We start from the raw sequence: 25,490 nt of genomic DNA, 5'->3' as shown, positions 1-25,490 counted from the left end.
GTCCGAAACAGTATAGTAAGCTACTGTTCAGCATCTTGATACATGGCAGAACACTTTAATACCCTATGTGAAAATGAATGGAAAGTTTGAAATACTGCTTAATACAAAAAAATAGAGCAGAATTACAGGGTACTTTCTTTTCTATTGAGCATGTGAATGACAAAAGGTGTATTCAATATTGAATCTCTTAAATGTAGATTTTCAGCCTAAATAATGAAAATGGGAAGTGTTCAAGTTTAGCAGTTTAACTTACTGATTGGGTTGTGCATGTCACAGGGAACAGCCAGCTTTAGAAAAAAGATCATTTCTGTCTTTGGGCAATGTAAACAATGTGATATAGCACAGTGCACAGAGGGCTAAGCTCCTATGGAATATATAATGTAAAAAACAGGTACTAAATAATTCACATGCTACACCTGTAGGTGTTACAGCATATTTCGTACAGTGACAAGTCCCTGCTCCCTGAATGCATCTTCGCTATCTACCCATATGGCTCTTGGTTCACCGGGATACATGCTTCACAACTCACACTGCAGTGCATTTTGGTACTTGTAGTCCTGCATCTTATAGAAAAAGCGTCCTGTGAACAGGGACTGTATGGTCCCCTGATCCTATCAGGGAACTCAAGAGTGCAGCTGTGTAACGAGGATGAAAGCTGCTCTGACTCCAGAGTGCAGCAGTGTAACGAGGATGAAAGCTGCTCTGACTCCAGAGTGCCGCTGTGTAACGAGGATGAAAGCTGCTCTGACTCCAGAGTGCCGCTGTGTAACGAGGATGAAAGCTGCTCTGACTCCAGAGTGCAGCAGTGTAACGAGGATGAAAGCTGCTCTGACTCCAGAGTGCAGCAGTGTAACGAGGATGAAAGCTGCTCTGACTCCAGAGTGCCGCTGTGTAACGAGGATGAAAGCTGCTCTGACTCCAGAGTGCAGCTGTGTAACGAGGATGAAAGCTGCTCTGACTCCAGAGTGCCGCTGTGTAACGAGGATGAAAGCTGCTCTGACTCCAGAGTGCAGCTGTGTAACGAGGATGAAAGCTTCTCTGCCAGACAGGGCTCAAGCAATAGGAGGAGATTCATCAAGATGATCTGGATTGTGTGCTGAGCTCTCCTGACTCAAACACAAACTTCTTCCAGCTTATTCAATCTGGCTCCACTAGACCACACTGCCTCCCAGTCTCTCAGCTCTAACCACTAGACCACACTGCCTCCCTCACTCCCAATCTATCAGCTGTAACCACTAGACCACACTGCCTCCCAGTCTCTCAGCTCTAACCACTAGACCACACTGCTTCCCACACTCCCAGTCTATCAGCTCTAACCACTGGACCACACTTCCTCCCTCCCAGTCCCTCAGCTCTAACCACTAGACTGCACTGCCTCCCTCACTCCCAGTCTAACAGCTCTAACCACTAGACCACACTGCCTCCCAGCCCCTCAGCTCTAACCACTAGACCACACTGCCTCCCAGTCCCTCAGCTCTAACCACTAGACCACACTGCCTCCCAGTCCCTCAGCTCTAACCACTAGACCACACTGCCTCCCAGTCCCTCAGCTCTAACCACTAGACCACACTGCCTCCCAGTCCCTCAGCTCTAACCACTAGACCACACTGCCTCCCAGCCCCTCAGCTCTAACCACTAGACCACACTGCCTCCCAGTCCCTCAGCTCTAACCACTAGACCACACTGCCTCCTAGTCCCTCAGCTCTAACCACTAGACCACTAGGCAACACATATGCAAAAAATAAAAAAAATAAAAAAATCTGCCCACCTCCTTACTACTATAAAAGGGAAAAATGATCCTTCTACGGTAAAACACAACTATTTTCCAGAAAGTATTGTTGTGCAAGCCTGTGCCCTGCCCTTTCCCAGCTTGTTAGCCAGCTCTCAGCTCAGAGCCTCTAATATGAAACAGGTGCTATGGCTGTTCTGATACGGCCTGTAATTGTATCAGAGAGGCTCACTGGCACAGAGATCATCTCCAGGTCACCTTGTCAGGCAGCGGAGCAACGGTCTGTCAGACTGTCAGCGTCCATCCTTCTAAATGAAGCAGTGTGGAAAAACAGCAGTGTAGTAAAGCAGTGAGGTCACAGTGGATTGGACAGGCAAGCATTGTTTATGTTTATGGATGGTTTTAAGCTGCTTTAAATGTATTTAAGAGTTCAGAAATGCTTTGATGTTTATTAAAACACTGCGATGCACAAGGAATGTGACAGGTTGTGTTTATGTTCAATGTATGTTTGTATCTGCCAGTGCTGTGTAGTAGTATCCTAATAGTTTGCATGGTATTTTGCAGTTTTAACTGTGCTTTTCTCTTGGTTATACTATACAAAAAATAAAAATAATTAAAACAGCACTGTGGCACATTGTATTGAGGCCTGTGCTGTTCTTGTCTGCAGGACCTGGAGTGGGCACACTGCCCAGAGCTGTCCATGGCACTGCCTGTCAGGAAAACAGCGCCATGCACCACAGACTGGACTCAGTCGAGAAGGTAACTGGGAGAAGACATCCCCCCCCCCTCTCACCCCCCCCCTCCCATCAGTCAGACACATTCCAGGCAGTGTACTACAGCCGTGAACTGCAAAGAACTACACACACTACACACTGCACTGCATCACACTGCACACTGCACTGCATCACACTACACACTGCACTGCATCACACTACACACTGCACTGCATCACACTACACACTGCACTGTATCACACTACACACTGCACTGCATCACACTGCTCTGCACTGCCCGTTACATGAACCTGGACAATACATAAGGGAAGGTCCTGTTTGTCCCTTGCTGTATTTGTAACCTTGTCCCCCGTGTCCCCCTATCCCTGTCAGCGTGTGGAGGAGGTGGTGGGACAGCTGGAGACAGAGGTGTCCATCCTTCTGGATGCTATCGAGGCCCCTGAGTGGAGACCCCTGCTGGAAGCCGAAGGACCTACCATAGACATCCTGGACAACAAGGGTGAGAAGATCAGAAAATCAAAACGATCAGAACAAAACATCCCTTTTTTCTGACAGCAAGTATCTTGTTTAGTAAACGTGATCTAGTGTAACTGATGATCCCAATGATCTGATCCACTTTTGGAACGCTGAAATTGGGATCATCTGTGGCAGTGTGCTTAGCCCAAGCAAGAGGCTCAAACTCAATGAGGTACGCTCAATTAATCTTCAAACTGTAACATACATAGAATGTTTTTATTATCCTTTTTTAATATATTAAAATCATTTTAATATTCGGGAAACTGTTCTAGAATGTTAGAAAGGGCTTCGTTTTTTTAAATTTATATTTTAATACGTTTTCTAACAAGTTAACGATAACAAAAAAATAACAACGATGAAGGATGATAATACAGCATGAATATATACTGGACAAGGGACAATACAACCGGTCAGGGAAATTAAACACATTTAAGGAAACAACTTAGAAAAGTGTAATGCACTTGTATTTAATCTGTTAAAACTTGAAATAACTCATCATGTCTTAAACGAAATATCTGCTGTATAGATGTGCAGTCTGATTACTTTGACACATCGTTACTCTATGCATAAAAGACTTTGAAAATCAGACCCTGAGCGAGGAATTATTTACAGAATCATTTTTCAGAATAAAATATTATTACATTCACAAAACTGCTCGAGACTGCTGTTGAATTTCTTTAACAACAGTCTACGATAGTTTCATGCATATGTAACAGTATGTTATGTATAAGAACAGACTTTGTAAAAGAGGTCCCTTGTATGTTTATAACGTTGTTGTGAGGAGTGGTATTTGTACTAGCTCTCTGTCTCCCCCTGCTGCTGCTATCAGGCTCAGCGCTTTATTTTCTTTTTCTCTTCTCTGAACAGACCCCATCTGAAGAAGCTGTCTGTCCATGGACTGGGGCGCAAGATGAGAAAACAGCACCCCCTGGTGCGAACTGAGAGTAAACACAATTCAGTGCCCAGTATGTATTCAAACTCCCCCCAGTAGTCCCAGTATATCTCCCAGTGTTCTGAAGGATATTGCGCAGAACACGTACAGCTTTCTTCGTTTGTTTTTTTGGATGTCATCGCTTGTGTCATTTTGAATAGGGTGTATAATAAATACTTTTGTTTTTATACCTGCGTGTGTCTGGTATTCATCTTATTTTAGATTGTGATGGTCCTACAATTAAATGCATCTCTGCTGGCAGTGTCGATGTCATTCTCATATACTGCAATACTTTCTAATCATTTCATATGCTCTGGAAGCGTCTCACTTGAGCCGTAAAACGAAGTGCTGCAAGCCCGCGCCGTCGCGAATACATAACAGGGGAACAAGAAAGTTCAATTAGCAGCCATCTTGTACACGGCAAAAAAAAAACAAAAAAACGACGCAGCAGTCTTCAGCTTACCAAATTGTTCTACATGAGACTATTAATAAATACACCGTTTACAAAATCAAATAATAACAACTACAGTATGCATACTGTTGATAATGAACGGAAACTCAAATAAAAGTTTCTTCTGGTGGAACAAACTTGCCGTGCACAAGATGGCGCCGACCCCTGCCCCTTTTTACGTCTGTGGCGGAGATTATGACGTGATCCCGGGCGTGCTTTGCTTAACGCCAGCGTGTACTGTGGAGGTCAGCAAGCGTGAACGGGGAGGGTACGAACATAAGATCTATTATCATATAATACAATATATATCATTATATTTTTGGAAGAGTAATATTGGCGTGGGTATGCGCTAGTGAATACATATAAGATTTTTATTTGCCTGTCATCACTCGGAAATATTATTAAGTAACACGCACGGCGCACCAGACTGTCACTTCTCAATTCTTCATCTTTCTCTGGTTCGATTGGTCCCGGTTCTGATACACAAGCAGAGCGATGGATAACACATCCGGAGCAGGCGGTTCGGGGTCCAGAGCCGGATTCGGGAGTCTCTTTGGAGGGGGAGCTGAGTATTCAAATACGGAACTATCCGGGGTGCCGTGTAAGTAGCAGTGCGGGCCATGGTCAGTAGGCCGTTACATGAGCAGGAATGTGCCTCTCAGTGATCTTCAGTTACACTCAATCCTGGCTGAATGCTGCTGCCTCCACAGCCTGCTTCTATAGGGCAGCCTTCTCTGAGCAATTACACCAGCCCACAAACCAGACACGTCTCGGGCTTACCTGTTTGTTTACATAAGCCAGGGGTAGTTTTAGCCGCTTTCTGCACTGTTTTTTTTTCCTTGAACAGTAAAGCAAAGCAGAAATGTAACCGAGGTTATGTTTTAAATGTTTCTTATGATGGTAACATTCCACAAGAAGCACCTATAATGCTTTTAAGAGATATTTACAACTACCGTTTAAAAATCTGAAATATCCGATTTAAAAAGAATGCTTGATTAATGGTCACATTTCCTTTTGGTTCTGTAAATTTCTCTCTCTGCAGTGACAGGAATGAGCCCCCTCTCCCCCTACCTCAATGTGGACCCCCGTTACCTGGTGCAGGTAAGGAGACCCCTCCCTCCGTGTCCCTCCTGCTCGACAGCAGCTGCATTATTATTATTATTATTCACTGTCATGACAATAAACTCCTAACTAATGTTTTTCTTTTACTATATATTTTTCTTATATATATATTTTTTCCAGATAATTCATATTGAATATTTGTTTACGTTTTGAAAGAAACATGTTCGTCCCTGCACTGTACAATATGGCATTGTGTTTTATAATTGGCTGGACAGGCAGCACTAAGTAGCTTTGCAAAAAGCCTTCCTTACCAAATTAATAAAGTCATTTCAGGGACTTGAAAAAGTCTGCTGTGGCTAGAGCAGGTATTTTTCTTTGCCTTCACTAGCAGACTACCTTGACCTGTGTGGAAAAAGTTTAGGGGGCCTCAGTCCTGATTTCAATTCTGTTGAAGACACTGAGAAAGACGTCTGGTAGAAAAGTCTGGCATTGAATGAATTCAGTTTCTTGTAGTATTTCTCAATAATTTCAAACCTAGCTGAGCCACGATGTAACTCAGTCAGTCTCAGCTGGGCTGTCATGAGTTATGGACTCTGAGTTTAACAAAGCTTCCAGTACAACAAGGGGCACAGTAGCATCTACCTGTGTTTCAATAGCGCTGTCTGATTGGTGTTTCAGGACAGCGAGGAGTTCATCCTGCCGACAGGAGCCAATAAGACACGAGGACGCTTCGAGCTGGCCTTCTTTACCATCGGGGGGTGCTGCATAACAGGTAACCAGGCAAACACACACACAAGCAAACACACACACAAGCAAACACACACAGCACCCACCTTCCTACTGCTTTTCGCTCTGTCTGTCTCTGTCTGTTTTGGGGGTGGGGAGGGGGGGCTCATCACAGATGGGACGGTGGGTAGTTAGTTTTTTTGCACCGGTACTTTTTAAATCATTATAATTTTTAATAAGTTTGGGAGGACGCGAAAGATGGATTTTAGTATAAAAACCACTCTGATAATGTTAGCAGTCTCTTTTTTTTTTCTTTTCTTTCCTCCTCTCTCTGTCTCCCCGCCCCCGCAGGCGCTGCATTCGGAGCCGTGAACGGACTCCGGCTTGGCCTGACAGAGACTCGGGACATGGCTTGGTCCAAACCGCGCAACGTGCAGTGAGTATCCCCTCAGAAAGAAACACTGCTCACTCCTGTTGGTACTGTGTTTTTTCCCCCTGCTCTGTCTGTTCTGTTTCTCTCCAGCAGATGGCAGTCTTGTGTTACTTGGGCTATTATTTATTTTTATTTTCTCATTCTACTCTTCACCACTTGGGGAGCCAGAGAGCTGCTGGTGCCATTTCCTCACCAGCAGATGGTGCTGGGTGCTGGGTTGCAGTCCTCTCAACATTTTACATTTTTATCAGTCAGCAGCAGCACTGTGTTTCACTGCAGATCAGTCCAGCAGTGTGGTTTACTGATAACAGGATGACTGTCCAAAACTCAAGCGAATTTAAACCCAGCTCATTGCTAATGGTATTGAAAAATGAAAAGAAATCTTAAAAAAGGGAGCAGTGAAGTGTGAAGTTCAGTCCCTCTGCTGGGGTCAGGGCTGGGAGAGGGGTAAGGGGGTGTAGAGGGTGCTTTGGTCCTGGAGCTGCAGTACTTCATCAGTTCAGTGCTGTAGGCTGGCGTGGTTACAGTCCCTTCCACATGCACTGTACTGTACTGTGCACTCAACCCTCACTGATTAACTTCTGCTATTTCACATGAGTAAAAGTTAGATAGCTTAACAGTGTAGGAAAGGACGGATAATATGATACTGTGATCTTTAATGTTCACAGAGTAGACAGTCCATTTCTCTCTCTTTCTGCTATGAAACACAGAGGAACTCTTTTGAAGCAGCTTGCTGAGAGCAATTTTCACTGTGAGCAAAGCAACCGAAACACAATCTAAACACTGTTGATTTCAGCTGCTTGGTGAAAAATACTTTGTTGATTCAACATGTGTTGGCGTTAGGAGTCCTCTGTCTCTCTCTGACTTCTGACCCCTGCTGCCGCAGTGTTGGTACAGCTGTTAGGAGGGGTAGGGGGGTCATGGTCAGCACTCATAAACACGGTCAGATAGTTGAGTGCAAAGTCCCTGTTCTGTGCCGAGTGCTGCGGAGCCTCGTAAGATCACTTCCGCAGCACTGTGGGGTGTGCAGGCTTCAACACAGTTGGGACAGTCCAGGGCACTGCCCTGAAGTACAACATGGTGTTGTGAATACCTCCTGTTCTTCTAATGTTTCTTCCTACCCCCTGAGCATACCGTGCTAGTGATTACATCACACATTCTTAAGATAGGTTTCAAAAGAGGCTGAGAGTCGACAGTTAAATACAGTGCTAGCTTGTTATTTCACCATCTGACTTGCACATAACAAAAGTTGTGAAACATTGAGGGCAATGAATTAGTGCTGAGAACGCTGGACTGTGTGCTTTACCTACCCTGAGAGAAGTGCACCTCGCTGGGGCTGTGTCTCAAGGTGCCCCCTATCCTAGGAGAAGCGACTTGTATTTTCTGTCCATCCTCCTCCTTGTACAGGACAGTCTCTCTTGCGTTGCTCAGGGAGCTGTTGATTTCCATGCCTCTCAATCCTGCCTGTGTTTGTTCCTCAGGATCCTGAACCTGGTGACACGACAGGGGGCAGCGTGGGCCAACACCCTGGGATCGCTGGGTGAGTCTCTGATCAAACACACTGTGAGTGTGTGCAGCTGTTTACAGCGCGTTCAGGGTGATGCATATTCTAATTCAGGTTTTTAATACTGTGTGTGTGCGCAAACACAGCTGTCCTGTACAGTATGTTATATATTCTGATTCATTTTCTGAATGTGGTTGTCAGTCCCTGTACATTCTCCCTCCAGCTCTGCTGTACAGTGCGTTCGGGGTGATCATTGAGAAGACGCGCGGAGCAGAGGATGATCTCAACACTGTAGCAGCCGGGACACTGACTGGAGTGCTGTACAAATCCACAGGTGAGAGGGGGTGAAGGGTCAAAGAAAGAAATCCTGCTAGGTGAAAGGGAAGTCAAACGTTTACAGCGGTACAGACTGCACTGCAGTGCAAGGACCTTGAAGACTCACAAGATGTGTTCGTTTGTAGAAGGCATTTCTCTCTCTGTCTCTCTCTCTGAGGCAGTGGCAGGTGTGTTTGCACAGCTGTGTCTGATCTGGACTGCAGTATTTGGGGTCCAGTGCATTTCAGGCCAGTCACGGGACAGTTTGTACAAACTAACATGATGCAGATTTCACCACTGAGGAGCGCGACAGTGTTCACTGGTCAAAGTTTCAAACGCCATTGATAATGAATCGCAGTACAAATGGATCCACGTGCCTTTAGTTGTTTCTTAGTGTGTTTTATGTTTGAAAGTGAGTTGAACTGGCATCCCTAGTTCTGTGCCTACAGACTTGTTTCTTATTATAAATCATGAAACCAGTCTCGGCCAATCAAAAAGGCACATCTTATTTTGACATCTCTAATGACATTAACTATATATTGTTTTCTTTAAAACACACACACATATATATATATTAGTTAAACCAAGATTTATTTAACATTAATATGTCCAGTTGGCCCTGCCTTGTATGGTCTCTTGTGCACATTCAGACTTTCAGTGTGCTCTTTGCTTGGGGTTCCCCTGTGGGGCAGAGTGGGAGGATTCCCAGCATCAGACTGGGATCTGTGGGGGATTTTGATCTGAGAGGAGCAGCGTGACTTCAGGGCAGTGTTTCTGTGAATGGGAAAGCACCTGCTGCTTGGTTTAGGATGAAGTGCAGTTACAGAAGTGTCCTGTCATAGAGTGGAGGCGCGGGTTTGTGTGTGTGTGTGTGTGTGTGTGTGTCTGCGTGAGTTGCGAGTGTGTGCATGCAATGCGTGTGTGTGTGATTGAGTGTGTGTGTCTAGAGGTGAGCATTTTACTGTGTCTTTGTTACTGTGTGTGTGCCTGTTAGTTAGTGTGTGGCTGTCAGTGGGTCACCTGTGACTTGAAACTCTAAACAGGACTGAGAGTACAGAAACGCTTTAGTCTAGTTTTCTCAGTGCGTGGTTGTTTTCAGTGAGGATTTGAGCTGAGCTGAGTTAATGGCTCTACACTTACTCAATGACTGTGTAGGGTTTGAGCAGCTCAGCAGCACGATGTTAAACTGCCTCCTGTCTGCTCAGGCCCGCTGCGTGTTTAATCACAGAGACTCAGGATAATTATTATACTTCAGTTCAGTGGAATGAGTGAAAGCTGCTGTAAACACCTTCATTCGTACTGTGAGAAGGCCAGGGCTCAAGTGTGCAGTCTTTCTGTTCCCCTTTCTTATCAGGATCACAGGATCTCTCTCTCCTCTTGTTTTAGTTTGAGATCTGACATCCTTTTTGGCATTCCTGAGTACAAATGACTTATACAAGGGTTTAGTGTCTTGTGATGGGCTGTCGAAGGTGTTATTGAATGGTATTAAATGTTGGGTGGCTGCCTCGAATCATGTTGAGTGTATTTCATTCTCTTCACTCTTTGCTGTGTCAGGGGGTCTGCCACACACAGTGCGAGAGAATGAAACGCACTCTCAACATGATTAGAGGTAGCCACACTTTGTAAATCATTATCTAAATTAAAAAAAACAAAACAACAAACGTGTGGTTTTAAAGGCTAAAATTCAGAGAACGAGATCTACACTTTGGGTTATGAGTGCATTTCTTCATAGTAGGTTCTGTTGGGGATATGACTTCCACTGCTCATTAGCCCTGTGTGTGTGTGTCTGTCTGTTAGGTGGTCTGCGAGGCATGGCCCGCGGTGGGCTGATGGGTCTGGCACTTACAGGACTCTACTCTCTCTACAACAACTGGGAGCACATGAGGGGCAGCTCCCACCGCCAGTCCCTCTGATGCTGGAAGCCTCTCACCCCCCCCCCCCCCCGACTGGAATGGATCATTCTCCACCTGCACGCCCATTGGCTGGCCAGGGTGTACCATCTCTCACCTCAGAAGAGGGGTTTCCTCCCATTCTAGTTCTGGACTTTATGATAACGATGTAAATATCAGGACACTTTCAAGTGCTGCTGCTGCAGTAAACAGAGGAGCTGTAATGGTTTGAATGAGGCTTGTGGAGCAGTCTGTGTGTCGCAGCCTCTTCTGTTATCATTCAAAAAGAAACTAATTAAACCTGGACTTTGATTGTTTAAGTAGAGTTGTGTTCCAAAAGAATGGTCTAAAAACTTATGGTTGTGGCTGAGATTGTGTGTGTTTAGAATCTCCCCCGTTAAGAGTGTTCAGTCACATTTTGTTGGCCTTCCTTTTTATAGAGAAGGAGGAACTGTATCTAACTGTGAAACAGACACTTGACTTCCCCGGTAGGAAACAAAATAAACTTTTTTCTGTGCTTTTATTCTTTTCAGTCTCTTTACTATTGCTCTGGTATACTCGAACCTGCTACATGTACACACACACTTTTCATTATAGTGTTTATAAGGACTCTGCATTGACTCGCATATAGTGTGGATTTCCTTTTCTAAACTCCTTGGGGGGGATCAACACAATAATGAAAGTATTTGGGGTTAAAGTGCAGCATGCACACAGTGCTCTTTATTGTTGAAATGAACTCTAGAATAGGGTGGAGTCCATGTCAAAGTGCTGCGTGTTAACTCAAGATTGGACTTATCTCTGCTGTCATAACTGCTTGCTCTTGCAAAAAACAACATTATCAGCATTCTTCAGAACAGATGCATTTTAGGAGGGGTGAGTTTGAGGTTGTTTTAATTTTTTTCAAGAAGCAGACAAGAAAAGCATGCAGGTATTGATTCAGTTAAATGTTTTATTAAGTTTGATATATATGCCTAGATCACAGCTTTTAAAACATGAATATGCAATATAATATATAAGGTTTTATTCTATATAGGATGATAAAGCACATGTATAATCATGATGATGACCACCCTTTTATGGTATGGCATGTTTCAGTCAGAGGAAAGGAGGGGCTGGCACCACAACACCTTGCTGCACACTTTACACCAACAAAGAAACATGGAGTAAAGAGGGATTTACCCCTCAAAAATAAACAAATCAAGGCAAAAATGCTGCTCCCCCACAACTCAATGAACAGCAGTGTGGAGTAATGGTTAGGGCTCTGGACTCTTGACTGGAGGGTTGTGGGTTCAATCCCAGGTGGGGGACACTTTACCTAGATTGCTCCAGTAAAAACCCAATTGTATAAATGGGCAATTGTAAGTAAAAATAATGTGATATCTGATAACAATTTTAAGTCGCCCTGGATAAGGACGTCTGCTAAGAAATAAATAATAATAACAGATATGACTGTTTCAGAAAGACCAGGAATATCCATTCATCTAAACCTACAGACTCTGCAAGTGTTGAGCTGTAGCGACTTTGCACCGAGTACTGCAGATCCTGTTCTCACCACAAAGTGTGTGGGGCACAGCAGGGAGACTGACTCCACTGTTTAAACACAAGACAAAGATTACACAGAAACTACCACGCTGTTGGGTAGATAGATCGGCACCATATTCTGTGGCAACAGATAATACTGAAACAAAACGCTTCAGTCACAATTTGGACATTGCACTGTATCAGCAAGTTATAGTAACCCTTGACCAGGAGGGAGCTTGTCCATCAGGCTCCTAATCAGGAGAGTAGTAATCCCCCTACAGTATGTACCTGCAGAGAGTTGCTCTCTGGAGGTTTGCTATGCCTAATGTGTACAACACAGCATCCAAAACACTCATTTAAAATGGTCTTCTTACTCAAAGATGTGTAGTTCCTCATTTCATTAAAGCACCGATATGCTTGCAGTTGGCTTTACCTCCAGGGTAACTGACCTGTTTTCCATGGTCAATTACACATGGGATATCAGTGCACTTAGACTGGTCCACTCTGTGATTGCAAAGAGAACAGTGAATGCATGCCAGAGTTTCACAGCCCTACTGAACTAACAACCACCGTGGCAGTCTGATGGCGTCGGCTGAAAATTCAACCAGAATTAAAAGGTTAAGTCACAGCATCAACCTGAAACCACACAAGTCTGACTTCTTACAAATTAAAAAGAAAAACTGAAAATTATTTTATGTATTAAAAATACCCTATTGCAGCTTAGTCCCAAATCTCAAAAGAGGGTTGTTCCAGTACTATAGGCCCTGAAACTATCATTTTGTTTTTTGTATTAGAGCCCAATGTGGCTGTTAATTATAATCATCTCTGGTACCAGAGAAAAGACAAAAGCACAGTTAACAGGCACACAAAACCTAGACTGGACTTACTCCTTTGTGTACAACCTGGGCCGGCTGCCCTTCAGTTTCATTGCACTGTGGTTCTCAACCCCACTCCTCCCAAATGGTCTTTCCTGGCTTTTGTTCCAACCAGTTCCTTATTAAAACCGATCTAGTAGCCTGGTGTACACATCTCTAGCCTGACGACTCAAGTCTTAGATTCTCAGTCTGCATGTTTTCATAGATACTAGAGATTTGTCATAGATAAATAAGACAGAGGCCTATATTCCCCCTGTGGGCAAATCACCCCCTCCACAGTATTACATGTACAATTTGTCCACAGTGACAAGACAGGACACACTCACAATATTCAGTTTATGGTTGAAACAAAACCCTGGATTGCAGGTGATACTGCAGGACTGGATTGAACTACCACTGTGCTCCCCTTCTGGTTAAGTCCCCCACCCTCCTTTGTTATCTGGACTTGGACCCTTGGTTTGGGAACACAATGCAGCAGGGTCAATCCTGTTCCTCCTGCTCAGAGCTGCAGATCATTACACTAAGTACGAAAGGAGATAACGCAGCCCAGAGACAGACAGACAGACAGACATACAGAGGAGGAGAAGGAGGAAGACGAATTTAACAGAGAAGCGAGAGAAGGAGCAGGCCATGGGTAAACGTGTGCGTCGAGTAGCGATTGAGTGGCTCTTCATTAGGAGGTGGCACCGCACAAATCTCCCCAAATCTTGGCAGGATGGTTTTCTGGGTCACCTCACATCTGCAATGCAACACAGAGGAACAGTCAGTTTGACATTTTATTTTCAAGAGTTAAAAAAACTACTTTATTTTATTTACTTTATATAAAAAAAACACACACACAAAGTTCACATGAATTAGAACTAATCTAATAGGGATTTTTACTGATTGAGTTATTTTTAACTGAAACACTGAAAAACAGTTTGAAGCCTAACTATACATAGTGTTCAAAGCTAAGCAGCACATTACTTTCCCATGTTCACATGAAGCTGCAGCTTGATTCTTTATCACAGAGTGCCACTGAAGGACCAGTGTACCCCCTCACCTGTATAGGTGTCCTGTACAGCCACTGCTCTTTGTCTACATTGAGTTTCATGCAGGCAAACAGGTCGCAGACCGAAGGCAGTCCATATCGCTCCTGAAATCAAACACACAAGAAAAACACAAAAAGGCACCGTTACTAACAGAGAAACAGGATGAACTTCAAAACAGAAGCAAAAATTAAAAAAAAAAAACAACAGACAAACAAGTTAATTAAGGTGCTAAGTAGCAGCAGGCGAAATCAAGCTTTCAACTTGGGAGGATTGGGTGTCCCAGAAGTCACAAGTAAAAAAAATGTTGGGCGGGTTTGCAACTTATACATGAGTGTAATTCACAAAAAAAACAAAAAACAAAACACCACACAGTATTAAGGAGAGGCCCAGGACTGAATGGCAGGCTGAGACGACGAGATGCGCGCTCTCTCACAAGCTGTGTTAGTCTCTTTGAACCTGCCTGCAATTCTCCCTCACCTGATTCACTAAAGCACAAAAATAAAACTAAAAAACAAATTCAAGACAGACAGACAGACAGACAGACCTGTGCACTCACATGAGCTCTCTTGCGGAGCAGCCACTTGTCCTCCTCTGGAGCCGCTGTGTCAGAGTGGCTGTGCTTCTCAGGCTGGGGCTGGGAGAGGGAGTGTGACTGGGGTAGGACCCAGCTCTCTGAGCACAGGGGGTTGAGGAAGGGGCTCTGCTCTGCGGGGAGGGTAGACTGGGGCTGGGAGTGGGAGTGGGGCAGCACCCAGCACTGGGAGCTCAGAGGGCTGTGGAAGGGGCTCTTGGACTCCGAGCTCTGCTCCTCTCGACTGGCCTTCTCCTGGACCTGTGCGGAGGGGCAGACCCAGGTAGAAAGAGGGGAGGAGGCCTCCTTCCTGCTAGGGTCCAGCCAGCTATTCAGCAGGGCCCCCACGCAGTCGGGGTTAACCCCGTTCTTGTCAGCGGCAGCAGGCACCCCATTCTTGTCTCGCCCTTCCTGCTTGAGCAGCCAGGACCGCAGAGCCTCCTTACCGCAGTTCTCCTCGCACACACACTCCGAGAAGCTCTTGCACGGCTCGTTGGCCTTGCACACCTGCTCCACTCTGATTGGAGGAGGAGCCGTCTGCTGCTGCAGGAGCCAGGCCTGGCCAGCCGAGCCCAGAGTGGGAGAGGAGGGGCTCTGCTTCAGACACTTGAGGTTCCCCAGGTTCTCGATCTCGATTGCTACGGTCTTGGTGACGCAGCAGGAGCCACACCCCCCTTCAGTCTTGGGCAGCCAATCACTGGAGGAGAAGGTCTCGTGGAAAGGTCTGAAGAGGTCGCTGACGAGCGCTTGTTGGTTCTTCTTGCTGTTATTCTCCGTTTCTCCAGTGGGGGTGCTGCTGCTGTGTGTGTAGTTCTCCATGTCTCCTGCAGTGGGGGTGATGAGCCAGTCACCGAGGTCCACACTATTGCTGCTGCTCCCCTCTCTCTCCTCCTCTTCCTCTTCACTGTAATTCAGCTCTGACTCTTCTATCTTCTCTATGGACAGTGCAGAGCTGCTGCTGCTGCTGGTGGTGCTGACGTCACTCAGGGTGCGGTCCCTAGGGGGCGCTCTGTCCGGCAGCAGCCAGGCCTCCAGGTCACAGAGCTGGCCCCAAGCCGCCTCTAAATCGAAGTGGGCCAAAGGTGGGGGAACCTGGGCGGAGTCAGTAAGTGAGGGATACACGTCAACACTAAGCAGTTTACAAGACGGTACGAATAAAGACAAGCCGGTACATGAAAATGTATAAATAAAAAAATAGTAAAACTATTCAGATACTCTTAATAACTTGTGCAAAGAATGTCTTTATCAAGCTTGCTTGCAACTGGATAATCCCCACTTGTCCCATCAATCACCCCGCCCCCCCCACCCCCTTCCCTCCAGTTCCACCCTCTCCCTCTGCTTTATTCCCCCAGCTCACCTGTCCCCTCTCCCCCGGTCTCAGCAGCCAGTCCTGGGGGTCGGTGCTTGACTGGTAAGCAGCAGGGCACACGGTCACAGGACGGCTCCCCAGCAGCCAATCTGCAAGGGGCTTGGCTCTCTGCAGGACACAGATAGGAGAGATAGTACTGCTGTGAGGATCTACACCAAGAGAGTGTGTCCGTGTGCGAGTGTTGTGATGCTGTAAACCATATCTGTGTGTGTGTGTGTGTGTGTGTGTGTGTTTGCAAGGCTGGTACTGCTCTGACGATGTAAACAGAAGGGTGTTCTTACCTCGCTGTGCTGCTGCGGGGCCAAAGGGCAGTTCTGCAGAAGCCAGGCACTGAGGAAAGGCCCGGAACTCTCTGGAGGACTGAGAACCGCTGGTAGGCACTCCATCTCCTGAAGACACAAAATATAAACCAGGGTTCAGAAGCACAGAAGACACACTGCTATGGGCTACAGGTCCTACATCCCTAAACAGAGCAGAGCTGATAATAAATAAATTAATACATTTAAACACAGAAATAAATTCTCTCATGGGAACCATGCTTACCAAGACCACACACACACACACACACACACACACACACACTTGCAAGCAGAGGGCATTACCAGGGATCAGAGGAATACTTTTGACAAGAAAGACTTACAATAAACAAAGACTTCTTGTTGAAATGTAGGTGGATCTTAACTTTTTTCTAAGTCACTAGATTCAGGGAGGGGTTGACAGTGTGGGTGAGTGTTATTGAGAATATCACCTCAACTAACAATCTAAATAATGTTAATGCGGTTCTCCAAATATATGGAAGAATGACGTGTGACAAACGCATGTACGTACTGTACATAAGACTGCCTCCACTATATTCCCTTAGCAGGGGATTTCATAGTTGGTATAAATACATTACTATCCCTGTTTTATTTAATCTGTCTTTTAACAAAATATTCCATCATTAAAGGACTATTCGATGTCACTATGAATCACACAAGTAGCCCGACAGGACCATCACATGTATGCACATTGTGATGCGCATCGTGTAACCCCTTGGCCACCCTGGTTCAGTGCATCGTACCTCAGTGGCGATGTTCCCGAAGGAGGTGATGGCCTGGCGCAGGGAGCGGGCGTCAGCCTGGAAACTCATCTCAGGGGTCTCCGCGGGGTTCAGGCTCAGACTGGACAACCTGTGGAGGGAGGCAGGGGCTATCATTCTGCAGGCCTTTCATTGACTCTCATTAACTACAGGTTTACTGTGCTAATCTCCACATGGTTATGATGGATCACCACTATTTGGAAAGTTGTGGCTAAATTTTATATTTCTGCATGAAGAGCTCTCATTTAAAACAACTTAAGTTTATTAAAAAAAAAAAAAAGGCGCTAAAACATTATGCCTTTTTCCAATGTACAGTCTTTGTAAGAACCACAAAGACAGCCAGCCGGCTAGCCTCTCAAAGACAGACAGAGCCAGCAAGCAACACTTACTTCTCCAGGCAGGTGGTGATCTGGTTGGCCAGGCTGTTGCTGTTAGAACTCTCCAGCTGCTGAACCACAACACTAAACTGACCCAGGAGCTGAAACAGACAGAGACAGAGGACAATTAGACATTAACGGAAACAGAGACAGAGAAACAGAGGAAACAGAGTGATCTGAACCACAGACAGATGTAACTAAAGTACAGTATGTATCAGTGCAGGGCTCACCCAGGTGAGCTGCTATAGCTGTACAGTAGTGTAGATCAGTATAGTGAGACTCACACACCCAGTGGAGCTGCTCTAGCTGTACTGTACAGCGTAGATCAGTTTAATGAGACTCACTCACCCAGTGGAGCTGCTGTAGCTGCTGCTGCAGGGACTCCTCTTTGAGGTGCTGGATGATCTCAATTTGCTCGAGCAGCCAGACCTCACGAGAGCGCAGGAACTCCAGGTGTCGGCTGATACAGCTGTGGAGCTGGGACTTCACCTGCACAGAGGGAAATAATGCACCATGAATATACTGCAGGGAGTCAAACATAAAGCTCTGCTCACTCCCTCACCCCTCAACACACACACACACAAACACCAATCAAAGCTGTGCCTCCAGGTGCTTTACCGTTCACCAGAAACAAAACCGAAACACACTACCCTGGAGTCACGCTGTTCCTCTCAGATCAAAATCCCCCACAGATGCCAGTCTGGTGCTGGGAATCCTGCCACTCTTGCCCAACAGGGGAACCCCAAGCAAAGAGCACACTGTGAAAGTTTGTATGTGCCTCGGTCTCCCAACGTGCTTACAATATTCCATACCATAAGAAACAGGGTCAACTAGACATATTAAATGACTTAAAATAGACACGCACACACACACAGAGCTGAGCCTTCACCTACCGACAGTGCTGTATGCAGCTGTTTGCAGAGCCAATATTGAATGAAGTTTGCAGTCTCGTAACAGATTTCCTGCAGTGCAGAATGCAGTCTACTGTGATAGATATTCCTCTGTCTGTCTGCAGTGCTGTGTCTGATACCTCGCTATGAGCTGGTATATAAAAGGGCCAGAGCCACACCTCCAGACAGATAACTGGCTCAGCTCAGCCCCTACTCCTCCTCACTGATGTCACCCCAGTGTTACTGCAACGAGGGGGGACTACCAACACAGCTGTGGCTTTAGCCAGGCCACAGGACCCCCCTCTCCTGCTCAGGGGTGTTTGCGATTACACACACACACACACACACACACACACACACACACACACAGATTACTAACTCAGATTACTAACAAACCCGCAGCTTCAGTGAGGAAACAATCTTTTCACACAGAGCTCAAGCAGGGATAGACTGGGATTAACTCACACTCGCACAAAAACACCACAGCTGAAACCCACTACAATAAGTTATTGAGCCTGACTGCATAGTGGCTTATCCACGAAATGAAGAAACACTGAGCTTGTATTGAGCAGGGCTGGGGCTCAGGCTCTCAGTGTGTTTACACCTGCACAGACAGACCCCTCTCAATACTGCACTATCCTCCCAGAGGCATCAGTTTTTATATACAACAGACTGTTATTGTGTGTGCGTATACATTACTCACAAAAAAACACACTTTAAAAATGAGAACCCCAATCCTCCCCACCTCCTCACACACAAAACTGTTTACCTCATCATGTGGGGCTGCATGAGTTTTATCTCGATATATTTATGCAATCTCATTTCCTGGGAGTTCACATGCACATCCCTTACCCTGGAACCCATCCCTCACCTCTCTGGCATTGTCGTGCAGCTGTAGCTCCGCCCTGGTCACCGCAGAGATGGCCGTCTCCAGCTGGGAGCGTGCCTGCAGGCACTGCCTCAGGGTGTCCTTCTCACACTCATCTACAGGGGGCGCCATTCTGTAACTGCAGGGACAAACGCAGGCAGCAGTCAGAGTCATGAACGACACAGACCAATGTACACCCACTTGCACAAAATTTTCCACCTATTTTGGGGGTTTTAAGTATGTATTTATTTTTAAAACTCTTACTAACTATCTGTGTTTTCACACTAATAGTTCAGCTCACCAGTGAAGCAGGTGATCACCCAGCTGATCTGTGAAAGCAGAACATTCAAACACTCAAAGACATTCCAAACGAGAAGTGACACTGGTATTCTTATTACTTATTTCTGGAACCAAAAGTGCTTGTAAGGTTTCCTAAAAATAGCCCTGTGTCATCACCTCACCTCACCACAACACACCAACCTGGTCCTTCTGGATTTAATAAAGGTTAATAATGAAATACTGTTCTCATGGTATTCTGTGGTTGCTTACATGCAGCTCCCAATTAAATGACCATGACTGGCTGTGATTTCAGCTCAAACTGGTCTTTGTTCCATTGCTTTGTGGAGGGAGAGGAGATAACGACACCCTCCTAGAGTTCAGTGGCTCTGTCATCACCGGCGGTGAAGAGGACAGAATCAGGCTCTTGTGTAGCACTGTGGCTTCACTGGTGAAAAGAAACCTGTGATTATGGATAGCAGTCCTCAGATAAAAATCTGCAAACACATCACTGTTTCCACACGGGAATAACAAGGGCTGGATTAGCATGAACCACAGAGTCACCTGAGTGAGTTAAGTTCTGCTGTTCAAAACACATTAACTCGCTGTTCTCCAATTATGAGCAAACTATGATCTCATGACTCGCATACAAAACCACACACACACGGAAATACTGTCTAAAATACTTCCATTGCAGGGACTTATTTTTTAGATTTTACTTGATTGAATTGGTGATTATGTGTGGATTTACACTACTATAGCAAAGACTGTTGTCCCTGACCCGAATCTTAACTCTGCATCAGCTACCAGGAAACTGGCTTCTTGTGGATATGAGCAAAACCAAGTTCTTAACTGATAAACAACCAGGCAGCATTTCTATTGCTGTCAATTGACTTAATAATCATTCCATCGTGTAAATCTACAGGGGTGACAGGTAGCTGCTATTAGCATAGGGTTGTACTGCTTTCCAGCAGGCACAGTGCACATAAAACACACCACCGCTCACAGCCAGCCTCAGACACTTCAGAAAGGCACTGGGGGTTATCGTGTTCTGTGCTGTGCTCTGCACACCCACAAGCACATATTTTATATATGCACCTTACTTGGTTGCTTTTTACTTTTGTAATATTATGAACAGAATTAGTTTAAGGAAAGAAACCGTGCATGCTTCTTTCTAACTGTCTAGTTGGGAGTCCTTGTTCAAACAATGGGGACCCTTTTAATGGGGATCTTCAGCAAACTATCATACACTCCTAGCCTCTTAGTTTAAAAACCGATAAACTCTCAATTTTGTTGAAGTATTTTCACCTTTCAGGCACAGTACATTTATTCTGCATTGACCGGGACTCTCGAGTTTTTAGACATTTTGTTTCATAAAGTTTTTGTGTTGCTGCTCCCTTGCCTGGTAAGCATCAAACTGTAATAGAATTAAAAACAAAACACATGATGTTTCACAGTTTAACTGTTGTGCCTAAATAATGATTGACCATCCAATCCCCAAAAAACAGATTGAGGACATTTACCGACCCCCTAAGCCCTAAATAAACAGACAAATACACAGAGGAGGAGTTGTAAAATACTCGGGGTGCACAGTAAGTAAATGTGGGGTTCATAGGATGTTCCAGATCTCTCCCTGTCTAAATGGGAGTCATATTTCTATCCCTGCAGTGTATATTTCAAGCGAGAGCATTTTAGGGAAGGGGGAACAGTACTATTCCAGCTCATCCAAACTGACACAGAAACACAACACTAAAAAGCTGAAGACTTTTCATACAGTAAAGTTTATAGCTCCTGTCCACCCATCCAGGCAGGAGAGAAAACTCAGTAACAGGAACAGAAGTTTTAAAAATCGAGAATAAAATGCCTCAAGAAAAACAGGTACTAACTTTTTAGTTTTCAGCTTTTAATCCTAAATCAGCTTTGAGTTTTTATTTTAACAATAACTATATTTTGTTCAGTTCAGAGATGCCGTTGAGACACATACAAAATGTGATTAGCTTTTTATTATTTGTATTATTTTCAGAACATATTACCAAGTTTCAGAAATAACCCCTGTAGTGTGACAATATCAGTAACAGCTCCTGACAAACGCCCCTTTATCATCCAGTATACAGCACCTTACACTAACACTGCAACACACTTACATATACTGTATATATACAGCACCTTTCACATGCCAAGCACCGCACAAGTGCTTAACAGTCAAGTCGCTCACTCAGTCATAGGCTACACTACCAAATTCAGAGGTACAGAAAAACTCGCAGAAAATCCATGGATTGTAATATAGTGTGCATCACCCCAATAAAGTATGAATGCATATTAACACGCCATAACTTTTAAATTATTGTACCGACAACACCCGTTATATTAAGTCCTGTTTAGAATAGTGCAACAGCAACCCACAGCATTTTAACAGGCATAGCCATGCGTGCGGAAAAGAAGTTTACTGTACGCGAGTCGTGTTATCTAACAAACAAACAGACAATACGGTAGCTGTTAAATAATTTAATAACGCACTAGAATAAAACAGATGTTTAATCTCAACATTTAAAACAGTAATGAAGTGTAACACCACCTCAAATCATGAATGCATTTCCCCCTGCAGCGTCTGCATAGCAAGCGGACGCGGGGTTTCTGATTGTGAAGCTGTACATACTCACAGTTTAGCGACAGTCAGTTTTCTTGTTATTTTAACCTTTAAAATATTCCCCGTACCTTATTTTCAGTCGGACAGATCTCTCCCAGTAATTTTAAGACACAGATAAACCCGGTATAGTCTCCTGGTTTGCGCACGGTTTCCTATCTCGGAATATTCTGACGTCATACCTACCACCCAGTCCGCCACAAGCCGTTCTGCTTTGCGCACGTACACCACGGTGGAAGGGGGCAGTGGAAGGGGGCTGCGCGTAGCGGTGCAAAAGACTAAAGAACCATATATATGTAAACAGACAGTATTAGGAATTGAAACTGCATCACAGAATACGGACCTAACAAAAAACAACTGGTGCCCAGAAACAACACAGTTCAATTCAGTTGAGCACATGCCACTGGGCTAAATAAGGCAACTCTCATTTTGAAATGAAAACCTGAACGATCTCCTCGATACAGGCTCCTCCTTTCACACACCCAGCAGATGCCATGAATTTTTGTGGCTAAGAAAAGGAATGGGTAGAATCCGAAATACGAATTTGTTTGCTATATTGGGATTAGACAGCTACAACAAAATGCATACAGGTACTTTAATACAGGTAAACTGGTTTGAAAAGATTCAAGTAACAACATGTGTGGTTGTAAAGTGAAAGAAACAGTATAATGGGCCATTATACTGCGTTATAAAGAATATCTCAGATATGAGAGCAGTAAAATGGTTTGTTTTAATAGGGAAATGGCCATTACAAAACTTGTTAAAGAGAATCCTAAAATACAGCAGTGTACAAAATGCATGGTCTGCGATATTGCAAAAGCATAAAACAATGTGACAGTGAAATGGTCATTTTTTATTTATTTGTCAGCTCCAGTAATGAAACTTGATGGGAATTATCATAGAATACAGCTGAGCCCAATGACCTAAACTACAGCAGCCTTAAAAAATAATTCGTGATTCCAAATAAAAACAAAAAACAACAACAAAAAAAAGACAGCAGCAGGCTTTAGATCAGAGTTCAATGTAAATGCCCCCTACATGTTTAGTTCCTTCAAACAGAACCTCAGCCTGTCTCGGAGTTACACAAGGCATTACTCCTCTCTGAACAGTGGGGCCCTGGAAATGCTGTGCTGCCGGCTGCTTGCTGCTGCGTCATTTCATTGCCCTTCATCTAACCCACTTCCATAGAAGAGCTCTTCCGGCTGTTACAGCACATCGAAGGGGAGGCCGATACAATACAATTCAATTCAGCTCTGCGTCATGAGTACCTGCAATACTGGTAGCACAGTCACTCCTCTGTCTCCACCTCCTCCTCCTCCTCCTCCTCACCCTCACCCAACACAAAACAATTCAATTCAGCGTCATGAGTACCAAGAATACTGGTAGCACACAGTCATTCCTCTGTTGTTTCCTCCTCCTCCTCCTCCTCCTCCTCCTCTCAGGCATTTCTTTCACTAGTCACTGCAGCACCTTGCCGACAGACGAGAGGAGGCAATGGAATAAAGAACACACACTTGATTGTAAAATAAGACTTACACATGAGCTAGACCTGTCTGTCAGTCTATCCACTGGACATTTCCATCGGCACCACAAACCCAATCTCTAGTATAAAACTGGGACTGCCTGCCTAACAGATTATTATTAAAGGCTTCCATTGCAAAGCAGTTGGACCAGTCCAGCTTTTAGTGCAAGCTTAATGAGACACACCACATACAGCTTGTACAGGGTACGCACAATGAAGGCTCTCAGGGAGCACTGGAGGGGGTCTTCAAACTGTTCACTGAAGCCTACAATACAATCTGCACCCGGACGTTACACAGAGATAATGTTGTAGGTTTGTTTTTTGTAGAATTGTCATTTTTAAAATCACCTGTCACGACCTCCCATACATGCCTGTCAGTATAATTGCTTGACAGCTCCCCTTCCCTTCTGCCTACAGATGTTCTTTTCTGCTGTTATATGTTTGACACCAGCCCCCTCTAGCCTGTCCTTCTCGCACACTCATCTCCTTGCTTCCCCCTGTCAGAGAGCAGGAGCGCGGAGGACAAATCTGCAATCGTGACTGGGGCCAAGCCAGAGAGTCCCAGTAAGAGCTGGTCGGTCTGTCTGCTGCCAATGCAATTTTGTAACCTATTTTTGAGAGTTGCTCTGCACTAGCTCAGAAACAGGATCACCCACACTGCTGTCTGCATTTTGGGGAATTCAATATTAGCAAGGCTGCAGGATTGTACATGTAAAACACAAACACAAGTTTAATATAATGATGATGATGATAACCGCATAATCCAGCAGGATAGTTTTAATGACAGTGATTCTTGCTCTTTGCAGGAACATCAACAGCAGGAGTGTTTAGCAGACAGACAGAGCTGATGCACCCTACCTCAAAGTGCTGGGACAAACACTCACTTGTTCAGGTATTCAGAAACAAAAGTATGGATTTTCACAATTGCACGCACAGTATACCCAATTATTTTCTAGCTATAGCTGGAAAAATGTGCTGCTTATTTTAGCATTACCTAAGTATGAGGTGGATCTGCAAATTAACCAGTTATACACCTGGGAGTTTTATATTAAAAATAAAATAATAATTCTGATTTTACAGTAATCAATATATTTTCTATCTTAGTAATTATACTGGATGCATTGTTCCTTTCTGAAAAAAAGTTATAATTATTATTTGGAGAAAATAGCTTTGAGTATCTAACCCATACTGCTCTATGCTCTATCTCTCTCAAGCATTTGTTACTGAAATTACATTTTCTACCAACTGTAGTGCCAGGAGCATGTATTTTTGCCTAAAACTAAAACTATGAGTATTGTAAACAAACTGGATTGTCAATTGATTTGTTTACTATAGCCTGGACACAGAGGCACAATAGATACGCGTCCCTTTACTGTTTCCTAAACCTTCTCATCTCCAGGATTCAAAAGGAATCAGCCGGGTTTAATACAGCAATAAAATTCCGACTGGATATCTCAGGCAGCGTCAGGGCAGATATTCCCCAAACTGCCGCACCCCCATCTCCACACAATACCACACTGCCTTTGTGGACAAAAATTAAAACAATGTCCTACCGCAGCGCGTATTTATCAACACAAGCCCTTTAATACATACTGTCGGATTAACGACAGGTAAGTGACAGTTTAAAATAACTTGAAACCCGGAGACAGACGACCACCCCGCTCGTTGAGTGACTTTGTAATTAACGACGTTACCTGGACGGTCCTGGTTGACCCGAGTGATACGTGTCGCGGTTCTCTGAGTGGGTTCAGACCGGTGGGTGGCGGGTATCTCACGGTCCCAGTTCTGTTTGTATATTTTAACGATTTTATTTATTTTTTCCTGTGAAAGCTTCGTCTGTGAAACGACCCGTCCACCCACAGTAAGATCTCGCGAGAAGACCAGAGGCCACACTACCAAGGGCATGACTGGATCAGGTTCTCGCGAGACGCGGCGGTGCAGGCTTACCTGTCACAGAACATGTGCTATTCAGCAGTCAGTTTGGTACACGGAACAGTGCAGTGCTGTAAGTTGTATATTTACAGGTCAGGTACAGGGCTGAATTATATCTTTCTAGGATGTTTCTTGATTGAGGAGAGTCATTTTCACAGTTGTACAGTTCACAATAGTATCCGGTTATCCGAACACCCACTTGTCCCAATTAGTTTTAATAATAGAGGTTCTATGCTGCATGGTTTA

At 44.7% G+C, this 25,490-nt stretch overlaps 2 protein-coding genes across 7 annotated transcripts; one reads left to right on the top strand and one right to left on the bottom strand.

Annotated features, from left to right (window-relative positions):
• Positions 1 to 4,559: 4,559 nt before the first annotated feature.
• LOC117418130 (mitochondrial import inner membrane translocase subunit Tim23-like) lies at positions 4,560 to 10,813 on the top strand. The gene is made up of 7 exons (XM_034030746.3): positions 4,560 to 4,962; positions 5,404 to 5,462; positions 6,102 to 6,195; positions 6,501 to 6,585; positions 8,064 to 8,122; positions 8,310 to 8,420; positions 10,199 to 10,813. Exons 1-7 carry the CDS (start codon positions 4,857 to 4,859, stop codon positions 10,312 to 10,314), a joined length of 630 nt encoding a protein of 209 aa, XP_033886637.1. The 5' UTR covers positions 4,560 to 4,856; the 3' UTR covers positions 10,315 to 10,813.
• Positions 10,814 to 11,221: 408 nt separating this feature from the next.
• On the bottom strand, positions 11,222 to 25,288 carry LOC117418128 (nuclear receptor coactivator 4-like). 6 transcript variants are annotated; one of them, XM_058985118.1, is made up of 10 exons: positions 25,260 to 25,288; positions 18,874 to 19,009; positions 17,461 to 17,601; positions 17,125 to 17,213; positions 16,718 to 16,826; positions 15,939 to 16,046; positions 15,646 to 15,765; positions 14,262 to 15,380; positions 13,729 to 13,821; positions 11,222 to 13,425 (listed from the first exon to the last, which is right to left on the bottom strand). In XM_058985118.1, the coding sequence occupies exons 1-10, from the start codon at positions 25,271 to 25,273 to the stop codon at positions 13,420 to 13,422; spliced, it is 1,935 nt and encodes a 644-aa protein (XP_058841101.1). In that variant the 5' UTR covers positions 25,274 to 25,288; the 3' UTR covers positions 11,222 to 13,419. The 6 variants fall into 6 exon arrangements, with proteins under 6 accessions (XP_058841101.1, XP_058841102.1, XP_058841103.1 ...); XM_058985119.1 differs by having other exon boundaries at positions 14,274 to 15,380; XM_058985120.1 differs by lacking the exon at positions 25,260 to 25,288 and adding an exon at positions 25,007 to 25,215.
• Between the last annotated feature and the right edge of the window lie 202 nt (positions 25,289 to 25,490).

This window comes from Acipenser ruthenus, chromosome 13 (assembly GCF_902713425.1).
Source record: "Acipenser ruthenus chromosome 13, fAciRut3.2 maternal haplotype, whole genome shotgun sequence".
NCBI classification, from domain to species: domain Eukaryota; kingdom Metazoa; phylum Chordata; class Actinopteri; order Acipenseriformes; family Acipenseridae; genus Acipenser; species Acipenser ruthenus.
This window is presented reverse-complemented; position numbering and strand designations above follow the sequence as displayed.